At 36.3% G+C, this 12,457-nt stretch overlaps 1 protein-coding gene across 8 annotated transcripts in view; it reads right to left on the bottom strand.

Moving 5' to 3' along the window:
• Nucleotides 1–12,457, bottom strand: part of PIK3C2A (phosphatidylinositol-4-phosphate 3-kinase catalytic subunit type 2 alpha) — a 104,881-nt gene that overhangs the window by 72,432 nt on the left and 19,992 nt on the right. For all 8 annotated transcript variants that reach the window (XR_004479889.2, XR_004479890.2, XM_033416176.2 and 5 more), the window contains exon 2: nt 2,068–3,207. Coding sequence is in view for 6 of the 8 variants with exons in the window: in XM_033416176.2 (XP_033272067.1) it covers nt 2,068–3,141 (1,074 nt within the window). In the remaining 2 variants the exon portion in view is untranslated. The remainder of the gene's footprint in view (nt 1–2,067; nt 3,208–12,457) is intronic.

Genomic DNA, 12,457 nt, shown 5'->3' with positions numbered 1-12,457 from the left:
AAAGATACAGAAGTGGCCAATAATCATATGAAAAGATACTCAACACTACTAGTCAACAGAGAAATCAAAATCAAAATCACAATGAGATATCACTTCACATCCATCAGGATGGCTATAATCCAAAAAACTGTCAAATAACAAGTGTTGGCAAGCATGTGAAGAAATGGAACTCTCATACATTGCTGGGGGGAATGTAAAATGATGCAGCCACTATGGAAAAGAGTTTGCTGGTTCCTCAAAAAGCTAAGCACAGAATAACCAGCAGCTCCACTACTAGGTATAAGCCCCCCGCCCACACTTCCTGATTTGGCTTAAAGTTTTCCCTTCTCCTTTCAAATACTTTAGGAAATGACTGTTATTTGTAAATACAAAGACAAAAATCATGACAAGATGACATAGAATATTAAGAGTAAATAATATGACATTAGAATAAATATTTATGATTCCAATTTAAGCTGTGAAATTAACCTGTGACTTTTAAATTGAAAGGTGTTAAGAAATTCTGTTACTAAATTTGTAAACAGTACTGAAAAGCTTAAGAGACCTTAATAACAGGTATTTCTTAGTGGGGAGCGGTAGTCAAAATACATTTGGAAAACACTGCACTGGTTAAGATTTTTCTGGGTTCTGATTGTGTTATCCAAAGAAATCCTCATCCTTTTTTCTTAACCTTCTTAATATCTGCTTTTTTCTCCCAAGACATCTAAAATGGTTTTTAAGAATCAACAATTCAACATAAACCCATCCAAATCATGCAAAATTTGCTTATCCTCCCCTAAGTTGAATCTCAGTGCCTAAACAGTAGCCAAATGCTGATCTAATTAGCTGAATGATATGATTCACATTAAGGTAAGAATGAGGCTTAAACATTCCTAGAATCCACAGATACCATAAGAGCAAAATACAAATCTTCAGTGGTATACTATCTATGGAAAGGAAAAGTCTAAACCCTGCTGCCTCTCTTCTAAGAGAAGACATCCTGTCCCAGGCACCCTTAACTAATTTTTCCAGACAGTAAGACTATATGAACTCAGCAACTATGCTATATAGACTACAGTTCTTTTCTTCACTTATATCAATACAGGTGTTTAAAGAGAGTCCTTTAAATGGCTTTTCTCCCATCTCTCTGGGGCCTTCCTTCCTTCCTTCCTTCCTCCCTCCCTCACTTCCTTCCTTCCCTCCTCCCTCCCTCCCTTTCTTCTACTCATTCATTCATTCATGGTTAAAAACAACAAAACAATATACATGAGAATTTCTATAATGGGGTTAAAAACCAAAATTCCTTATTTACCCTGAAAAATAAAGGCAATAAGGAAAAGAAAGTAGGACCACATATAATGAATGGACAAGGAGAGACAGATAAAAATTATTTTTAATGCCTATGAGTGAAAGCCAGATCCTTGATTATAGGTTTTCAAAATCCACAATCCTAGAAAAGATAATATTAATAGTAAGCAATTTTTCAATCTGCCTGGGACTTCCCTGGTGGCGCAGTGGTTAAGAATCTGCAGGGGACACGGGTTCAATCCCAGGTCTGGGAAGATCCCACATGCCGCAGAGCAACTATGCCCACAAGACACAACTACTGAACCCTCGTGCCGCAACTACTGAAGCCCGCACGCCCTAGAGCCTGCGCACCACAACTACTTAGCCCATGAGCCGCAACTACCGAAGCCCGTGCACTCTAGGGCCCACATGCCACAACTACTGAGCCCACACATTGCAACTACTGAAGCCTGCGTGCCTAGAGCCCATGCTCTGCAACAAGAGAAGCCATCACAATGAGAAGCCTGTGCACTGTGACAAAGAGTAGTCCCTGCTCACCGCAACTAGAGAAAGCCCACATGCAGCAACAAAGACCCACCACAGGCAAAATTTTTTTTTTAATTTTTAATTAAAAAAAATTTTTTTCAATTTGCCTAAACACATTTAATCCTTTTCCACACAATCTAACATTCACAGTATACTTAAGAAAACAAGATTCAACATAAAAAATATTTCTTTTACCAAATAAATTATGTACACAAATATGAATTCTCTGTTACACTAAGTTTGAAAAGACTATACCTGAGATATTTGGCCCTGGACTTTTGTAGGCTGAGTTGTTCGAATATTTAAAGACTGGCTTCTTGTTACTGTTGCCCCAGAAAGAGATTTTCCATTCACCTTTCTTTCAAGGTGACAACTTGCTGGTGATCTCTCTTCAAGAAGAACAGCATCCCAAGGATCGTCTGCTAGCAAACCTGGTATATTTTTCTCTTCTTCATGGTCCAATACCTCTACACTGTCCACCTTAGGCTTACTTAGAGGATCCAAGTCTAACCAGTCAAACTTACTGATATCTTCAGACTTTGGAGACACCTGTAGATTGCTGATAGTAGCTTTTGAATTTGTTATCTCCAAATCAGTCCTTGCTTTTCCATTTTTTAAAAATTCTGATGTACTAGCTATTTTGTCAAACAGCTTTGCCATGTCAGGACTGACTACTGGACGATAGATAGGTAAGCTTCCTTGTGGATGAAAGGGTGTGGTGGGTGTCAAAGGATATGAAAAATATGGAGACTGCCCTGGAAGTCTTAAATATATATGTTCTGTGGATGGAAAAGTAGGCATTCTTGGATTGAAGCCATTTTGGAATACAGTCTGTTTACTACTGTAAGTTGACTGGTAAACAGAAGGTAAAGAGTAACTGGAAGGCCCAGATAATCCAGGTGGCCACTGTCCTCTCTGAATAGCAGGTCTAAGATACAGCTGTGCTGAAAATGAAGGGCTCAGAACAGGAGTAACTGGCAATACAGGTGTTCTTCTAGTCTCGAAACTGTCATCCAGCAATAGTTTCTCAAGTTCAGCTTGGGTAAGCTTTTCTACATCAATATCTACTGCTCTTTTTTGGGTATCTGATTCAGGAAACACCATGAGATCATAATCCTGTTTGCTATAAACTTGTGCTTTTTGTCTGGTGCTGCTTGACCACTCACAGCCTCTCTGGTTATCGGTCACCCGTCTATCCTTTTGCAGTTTTGCTAAAGCCTCTGCTTCCATCTGTAATGCTTCTTCTTTGCCCACATCTTTTGTTCTTGTTGGTTCCAGATGTGAAGATGAACACTGCTTAAACCCATTGTTGTTGGATATCTGAGCCATGTCCACTTAAAAGACCAAACCTTCTCCAATCTATTTTTTTTCTTGTAGCTTCCAAAATAGCAAGACCTGCACGTAAAAATAAATATAACACTCGATTAGATTTTTAAAACACGAATTTGTTTTGTTTGTAATCTACCACATATGATTTAGGATTTAATGCCACTTACAAACATACCACGAAATGAAATGAAATAGGGAAAATCTTGGTGAAGGAACACTTTTAAAACACCTTATACACTGTTGGGTTAAGAGACATGTTTAGACATACATGACTTTATCCCATTCCCTGACCTAACAGGAAAGCTAACACAGTAAATGAACTCAAGAAGCTGTCACTTCAGTTGTCACACTGGCTGCCATTAACCAGTTGCACTTCTGGCAGAATTCTCGGCATAAAATGGCTTAAGTGCTAGTCACAAATTTTCAAGAGTTCAGACACAGTTTACTGTTATGCAAATAGCAAGTCAAAACGGTTTCAATCTTTTACTATTTGTAAAATTGCTCAAAAGCCAATTAGCAATAAAAGTATTCAACACCTAGTGAATAAAATCAAGTAACTATTATTTTATCAAATCATCGTATAAAAAATTTAGGGCTTATAATATTCTAGAAATTTTAAAAATGTATACTGTAACATAGATTAGAATAATATGATAAGTGTTAAGGCTATAAGAAACTGTAATACTGCACTCAAAGGTTAAATTATGGCTGAATCTGTCACATAGTTCTGATCACACTTCTAATTATCTGCAGTTAAATCAATAGTTATGATACTAAAATTTCTCCTTTTCCAATTGCTAAAGTATCTATTCATAAACTAGAAGATAGTTTAGTAAACTTTCTCATGATCAGTTAATAAACATTTATAGTCCTCTATTTAAAATAAACACTTAATTCAGATCAAGACTACCCTATGAAGCAAAATGACCAATTAAAGGGTTAGTTATCTACTGTGCAACAGAGGGCATATTTCCTGCTTCTAATCAATAAGATACAGGGATTAAATGTGGGTTCTGGAGTCATATCACCTTTATTTATGATGCTGTAAGGCCTTGGGCAAGTGATAACTTTTCCACATGCCTAGTTTCCTAACTTTTAAAATATGAGAAAGTATCTATTTCCCAAATTACAAAGAATTAAAAATGAAACAATGCAACTAAAAGTGTCTATCATAGGCCTTAAGCATAAGCATTAAATAAATGGCATCTACTGTTAATCTGATCTGATTTGAGATACACCTAGTTTGAATATAAAGCAAGAGAGCTCCTGTTTACATCCTTTTTCTAGTACAGTGCTTATCTACAATATGTGCTCAATAAATGCTTAATGAAAGTATGTAGGGAAATTCCAAAGTGAATTCAAATTAATGTAACACAAATGAAAATCCTAAGTGTTGAGGTATACTAAATGAAAAAGTTATTAGTGATGACATGAAGAAAGGCAGTCAAGAAAGACATCATCTGCAATTCTTTTATACAACTACAGTTGAGTTTCTGAGGCATTTCACTGAAAAGCTATTCCAAATTTTTCCCTTCCCTGGCAGGCTGCAAAACTAGGTATGATGTACACTTAAAGTCTGTACACGTCACTGTATATAAATGTTTTGTGAAAAGAAAAAACTGAATACTGACTTGCTAAATATGCATGAAGTACTTAGAGAAAAGTACTAACATCTACAATTTATTTTGAAATGCATCAAAAATAAGATAAATTGATAGAGCGATGATACATGGATAAATAATGATAAAGCAAGTATAGGAAAATGTTAATAGTAGAATCTAGGTGGTAGATATGTGGGTATTCACTTTGAAATTCTTTCAGCTTGGCCTCATGACTGAAAGTTTTCACAATAAAATGTTGGGTGGGGGGGAATGGGTACAAATTCTTCCCATTCCCGTATATACAGCCGCTCCGCAATGCAACTTTGTTGTTCCTCCCATAAAGAGGTGGGGTCTATTTCTCTACTTGATCTCAGTCGGCCTTGTGACTTGCTTTGACCAACAGAATGTGAAAGAATTGACGTTGTGAGAGTTCTAAGCCTATCATAAGCCCAACTGCTTCAGCTCTTCCTTACCTGAGTGCAGCCACTGCCATGTAAATGCTCACATAGGATGAGAGAGCACAAAGAGAAAGAGATCCAGCCAACAGCCAGCATCAACCACCAAGCATGTGAGTGCAGACACCATCTTAGACCATCTGTCCACAGTTGAGATGACCACAGCCACCTGAGTGACCCAAGGCAAGACCAGCAGAAGAAACCACCCAGCTTGAGTTCAAGTCAAACTGCTAACCCACAAAATCATTTTGGAATGGGTAGATAACATACACCTTTTCTTCTTACTTTTAGAAAACAAAACTGAAGTCACTTACATATTTAATAGAAAATTTCTGTTTTAACCTCCACAGTTACCACTACTACCTTCCTTCACACATCCTCAGAGAATGAATAGCCCCTTTTCCTTTCTAAGGATGCCTCCTCCACTTATATCCTTAATCCTATTGAATTCCCCTTCTTTATCAATGACTGCCTCCTTTGTATTATCAATCTCTCCTTTACTTGCTTCTGCTCCTCTACCACAAAAATGCTCAAGTTTTCTCCATACTGAGGATAAAAAATCTAACATTCCCCTTTAGACTCCAGTAGCTTTCAATTTAATTTTCTCCTTTCACTGCCAAACTTCTTGAATGAGTGACCTAGAAAGTCCTTTCTTTACTTACTCTGCCTTAGAAAAATTCTACTTGTCCTTTAGGGCCCAATTCAAAATACAGTCTCCTGTCTGAGGCTTTACTTAAGCAGCTCCTACCAGAATTTATCTTTTTAGCTCAACTAAAAATTTTTATCTTTACTTTGTATGCTGTTTTTGCATGCTCAGCATCCTTTCTTCTGGTAGTAGAATCTATAACTTTTGGACACCACTTATCTTTGTTTCATCTACTTTGAATTAAGCTGGACTACCCTTACTCCCGCTCGACCCTACCCCAACTCCAGAAGATCCAAGTCTGGCCAGAGCTAACTACAGAATTTCTGGAACTATTTGGAAAAGAAGCTTATCACTGAGGTTGCTAAGCTGATAGGATGTAAGGCTGGAGCTGTTTTGGCCATCTTTGCCACCGCTTGAGGAGATATTACCTGAGAATGAACCCAAGCCAGAAGAAAGCTGAGCTAAGATAAATTAGATAAATTCTAGCTATTACATTAAACATCTGGATCCAACCCATGTCTAAGGCCAGTCTTTTCATTTATGTAAGCCAATAAATCCCTCTCCTTGCGTAAGCCCGTTTAAAATTACTTTTTTCCATGATAACCAAAAGTATTTTGATTAACACAGAAATCTCTACCCAGACAGACTAAAATAAGCTTCGTAAGCAGGGAAGCCTAGTTTGTTCATTTTTTTTTTCCCCACTACATTTAAAAGCACCTTGCTTAATAAACATGGAACTTAATTTAATTAACATGTGTTTTAACAGGAGGGAATGAAGGCTATTGGAGTCTTGGAGAAGGGATTTCAGGTGGCACAAGTGTATGGATATATGACAAGAGAAATGAGTCATTTCATTTGTGGTGTTTTTATACAATTGGTGATGTTTTTATACATCACCAATACATTTGCTTGCTCTATCCCTAGCTCCAACTCAAAGTAGTATATGCTAAAGTAAATACAACTCTAAGTAGCCAGTAACAGCTGTCTGTTAGCAGCTAAATACCATATTTTAAAGTTTTGGGCCTTAAAAAAATACCGTATTTTAGTTTCCCAAAAGATTATTATGCATGTATACTCAGATAATAATAAAGGACTTAAATGGTTGTCCAAAAGTAACCTTGTGCCTCAGCTATTTTTCTAAGGCTGCTGCACTGACATGCTCCATTAATTTTTGAAAATAAAACTTCACTTGATGACAAACATTTAGCAGGAAATAACTTCCAACATGCTCATTCAAAATGAAATGTTCCATGCTAATGTTCACCCAATTCAAGCAGGGAAAGACAATATAACTTGTTTTTGAATGATGATTGTATACCATCTGCCAAAAATTTCCCAACATAAAGTAACTCAGTGCAGATCACAAGGCTGTAGCTGCTTTAAAATTCTTCAAAAGAGGTCAATTAAACTATTCAGTTAAACTTTTGGATACCATTTGCAGACCCAAGTGAATTAATTTAAAAGCTCTTGGCTTCTTCTAACATTCATTTACAATTTAAATTTAAATCTCAGACAAAAATAAAACAAGTCAGTCCTGCTACCCATCTAAATGCTTTCTGATCTTAAAATTCAAGAACCTAAGAAAATGGAAAAACAATTATTTGAGTTCAACAATATTCTCCTTTAAAATGAAAATGAATCTCAAAGAAAAATAAATTATGGTACCTCCATGGATTGAATATTATGCCACTACATATTTTAAAAATAAAATTATGAAGACTGCAGTTAAATGTTTGTTAAAACTCTAGAAAATATCTACATCTATCTATACATAGACCTGTGTTTGGAGATATATAGATACTATATGCCAAAAATTGCATATATTTTGCAAAAATTTGCAAAAATTGCATATATTTTCAAAAATTGCAAAATATTTTAACTAATTTAATCCTCACAAATTCTATTAAGTAGCTACTATTATTATCCCTAGTATACAAACATATAATCTGCCCAAGCTCATAGCAGCTAGCAAGTGGTGAAATTAGGACCCAAATCCAGGCAGTGCTAATTCACTACAATATATTTTTTTGTTAACAGTTATGTGGAATCAATAAGTGTCTAGACACATCTTATCCTTTATAAATACCAACTTTCTTCCTCAATCCTAGGGTTATTTCTGTCTGCATTAATAAATTTTCTTTTAATTCTATCATGAAGTAGTTAATACTGCTATTTAGCTATAATATGTATCAATTTATCAGTTAATTATCACCAGATGACTAGCAAATTTATAATTTCATTGCAGGCATGAATTCTTATTTTATTTATCCTCTACTCTCAAACTTATACTACAGTTGTTGAATGAATGCATAATGCATCAATGACTAGAGAACTTAAGACACCATTTCTTTTATCAGAGAAAATAAACTCTGAAACAAACAGACTGAAAGAACTCATTTATTAATAATTCAACTAAAACTGAAAAATCACATGGTTGAGTTTAGAATAAACTAGTGGTGGGACTTCCCTGGTGGTCCAGTGGTTAAGAATCCACCTTCCAGTGCAGGGGACGAGGGTTCGATACCTGGTCGAGGAAATAAGATCCCACATGCCGCGGAGCAACTAAGCCTGCGTGCTCTAAAGCCCGCTTGCCACAGCTAGAGAGCCCGCATGCCTCAACTACTGAGCCCATGCACCACAACTAGAGAGCCCATGCACTGCAACTACTGAGCCCACATGCCACAATGAAAGATCCTGAATGCCGCGACGAAGATCTCATGTGCTGCAACTAAGACCCAACACAGCCAAATAAATACCTAAAAAAACAAACAAACAAGAAGTGGGAGAAAATTATCTTGAAAACTAGGAGGGAGAGAGGTGGCAACAGAAAAGTAAAAATAGGAGAGAGGGGCTCCATCTGTGCTTAAAAACAAACAGACAGACAAACTGCATTAGAAAAGCATATTCTATCTCTAATTGATTCATGGAGGGGGAAAGAACTCACATGACCAAAATAATAATAATAATAATAATCAAGTACATTGTTATTAGACACTATACAAATCTGTCAAAAAGACAAAAAAGAAGAATGTCCAGGTTTTGGATGAGATAAGGTTAGAGTAGCATTGTTCAACAGAAATAGAATGCAAGTCACATAGAAATTTAAATTTTTTTATAGCTACATTAATAGAAACAGATGAAATTAATTTTAATAATAAACTTTGTTTAATCCAATATATCCAAAATATTATAAAGAGGTAATCAATGTAAAAAAATGAATGGGATACTGTACTTTCACTTTTTTATACTAAGTCTTCAAAATCTGGTATATATTTTACACTAACCACATTTCAACTTAGACTAGCCACACACCAAGTGTTCAACACAAAGGTGGCTAGTGGACAACACAAGGTTAGACTTTATGAGGAAAGAAACAAAAAGCACGGTGAACAAGCATCATTACTTTCTGGATGGTAAGGAAAAGTTTATTTTACCAAAAGTTGCCCCTTCCCTCAAGTCAATAACATATCTCAATTGCTCATTAGTTATCTTTCAGGAGAAGAAAATTTTTATTTCTTTATGCCCCATAGATAACACACAACCTTTTAACAAAGGCCTTATCATCCCTTGTAACTTTTGTATTTTTAAAGTACATAATTTCCAATTAATCTTTTTAAAACATTTATTTATTTGGCTGTGCCAGGTCTTAGCTGCACCAGGTCTTAGCTGCACCATGCAGGATCTTCGTTGCAGCAGGCGGGATCTTCAGTTGTGGCATGCGGGATCTTTTAGTTGTTGCACACGGGATCTTTAGTTGTGGCATGCAAACTCTTAATTGTGGCATGCGGGATCTAGTTCCCTGACCAAGGATTGAACCCGGGGCCCCTTGCATTGGGAGTGCAGAGTCTTAGCCACTGGACCACCAGGGAAGTCCCTCCAATTAATCTTTTTACAATTAGAAAACTGTTAACATTTCATAGAGAAATGTTTCACAATCGACCACACAGGATAAATTACAAAGAGATTAAATATTTAACTGTTAAAAAAAGAATCATAAAACCAAAGAAACAGAGAATTCCTACATAACACCAGCATAAAAAAGGCTGCTGTAATGTGATTCAAAAACCTAGAAGCCATAAGAGAATTCAAGTACATAAACATTTTAAAAAATAACTTTTGTTTGGCAAACAAGCACCACTGAATTTATTCATTTCCTCAGTAAATATTCATTGGGTGTATATTATGAATCAGGCACTGTTCTAGGTGCTGAAAAGTAAAATAAAAATAACTTGACTATTAAAAATGTCAATGAAAAAACAAACTGGGGAAAAACATTTGCTACTCATATCACAGAGAAAGAACTTATTTTAGTAATATATAACATAAAGCCCATAAAGGAAAACAACCCTATGGAAAGATGGACAAAGAGTTTGAATAAGCAATTCACAAAAGAGTAAAGACACTTACCTTTACTCATGTTGAGGCAATAGCAATTTAAAAGTTATACTAAACCTAATTTTATACTAAACTGATAATAAACACACAGATAAAGGAAAAAAATATTCATCATACCAAAATTTGCTGGATACATGCAACAGTAGATAAAGGAAAATTTAGAGTTTTAAATGATGCTAGAAAACTGGAAAGGTTGAAAACTTAATGAACTAAGCATCCATCTCATGAAAGTAGAAAAGTAACACCAAAATAAAAGTAGAAAGGGAATAAAGACCACAGAAGAAATTAAGTGGCATAAAAAATATACAAAAAATATATAAATATACAACAGAGGGATTCCCTGGCAGTCCAGTGGTTAGGACTCCAAGCTTCCACTGCAGGAGGCCCCAAGTTTGGGGAACTAAGATTCTGTAAGCCATGTGGTGCAGCAAAAAAAAAAAAAAAAAAAAACAACAACCCCAAAGCAAAGCAAAGCAAAACAAAACAAAACACCAAAAATATACAACAGAGAAGATCAACAAAACTGAAAGTTGGTTCTTTTGAAAACACTAAGAAGATATCTTGTGATGCTGATCAAGAAGAAAATAAGACAGGAATAAACAATATCAAGGGACTTCCCTGGTGTCACAATGGTTAAGAATCCACCTGCCAATGCAGGCGAAACAGGTTCGAGCCCTGGTCCAGGAAGATCCCACATGCCACAGAGCAACTAAGCCCCTGTGCCACAACTACTGAGCCCATGTCCCACAACTACTGAAGCTCGTGCGCCTAGAGCCTGTGCTCTGCAACAAGAAGCCACTGCAGTGAGAAGCCTGCACACCGCAAGAGTACTCGCTGCAACTAGAGAAAGCCCACACACAGCAACAAAGACCCAATGCAACCAAAAAATAAATAAATAAATAAATTTATTTTTTTAAAAAAACAATATCAAGAATAAAAAAGGGACATCCAACACATGCAGCAGACATTAGAAAGATAACGAGGATATTATTAAGTTTAACCAAATAAATTTTAAAATGTAGACAAATTCCTAGAGGACAGTAACTTACTGAAACTGACTCAAATAGAAAATATAAAGTTGAATAATCTTATAACCATTAAAGAAATTGAATTAGTTGCCAAAAATTTTTTCATCAAAGAAAACTGCAAGGCCAGATGTCTTCACTGGCTTCATATAATAAACAATAACAACCTTTCACAAACCCTTCCAGAGAACAGACAAGAAGGTATGTTCCCCAAACATTTTATAAAATTACTCTAACTTTGATAACAAAACCAGGCAAGGATGAGACAAGAAAATTATAAACCAATCTTACTCATGAACATAAACACAAAAAGTTCTAAACAAAATAACAGCAAACCGGGCTTCCCTGGTGGCGCAGTGGTTGAGAGTCCGCCTGCCGATGCAGGGGACATAGGTTCGTGCCCCGGTCCGGGAGGATCCCACATGCCGCACAGCGGCTGGGCCCGTGAGCCATGGCCGCTGGGCCTGCGCGTCCGGAGCCTGTGCTCCGCAATGGGAGAGGCCACAACAGTGAGAGGCCCGCATACCGCAAAAAAATAAAATAAAATAAAATAAACAAAAATAACAGCAAACCAAACTTAGTAGTAAATACAAAATGCAATTTACCACATCAATAATTAAAGAATTAAATTAGGAAAAGCATATATTCACCTCAACAGATATTCTTAGCCAACTATGAACAGAAGGGAAGTTCCTTATTTGGTAAGTATCAACAAAAATCACAATTAATTGTAAAACCTTTAAAGCTTTCCCTCTATGAACAAAAACCAGGATGCCCACCACCATTTTTATTCAACATTTTATAGACTCCTAGACAGCACAGAAATGCAAGAAAAAGAAATAAGAGCTAGGATCACGTAGGAAGAAACAACATTACATACAGATAAAGTAAAAACTCCAAAGAATATGCAGATAATTAACAGAATTACATGCCAGAGTTCAGCAAGATTGCTGGATATGATACAGAAATCAATTATATTTCCATATACCCACAAGGAATAGTTAGAAAAAGCAGTCTTCAAAAAAGCAATATTTACACTAACACATTCAAACACATGAAATCCACCAACTAATAATACATGTAATAAAAAATTCTGGGGTTTCCCTGGTGGCGCAGTGGTCAGGAGTCCACCTGCCAAAGCAGGAGACACAGGTTCGAGCCCTGGTCCGGGAAGATCCCACATGCCGCAAAGCA

Source organism: Orcinus orca, chromosome 8, assembly GCF_937001465.1.
Source record: "Orcinus orca chromosome 8, mOrcOrc1.1, whole genome shotgun sequence".
Classification (NCBI taxonomy): Eukaryota; Metazoa; Chordata; class Mammalia; order Artiodactyla; family Delphinidae; genus Orcinus; species Orcinus orca.
Note: the sequence above shows the minus strand (reverse complement) of the source record. Positions and strands in the feature narration are given on the sequence as shown.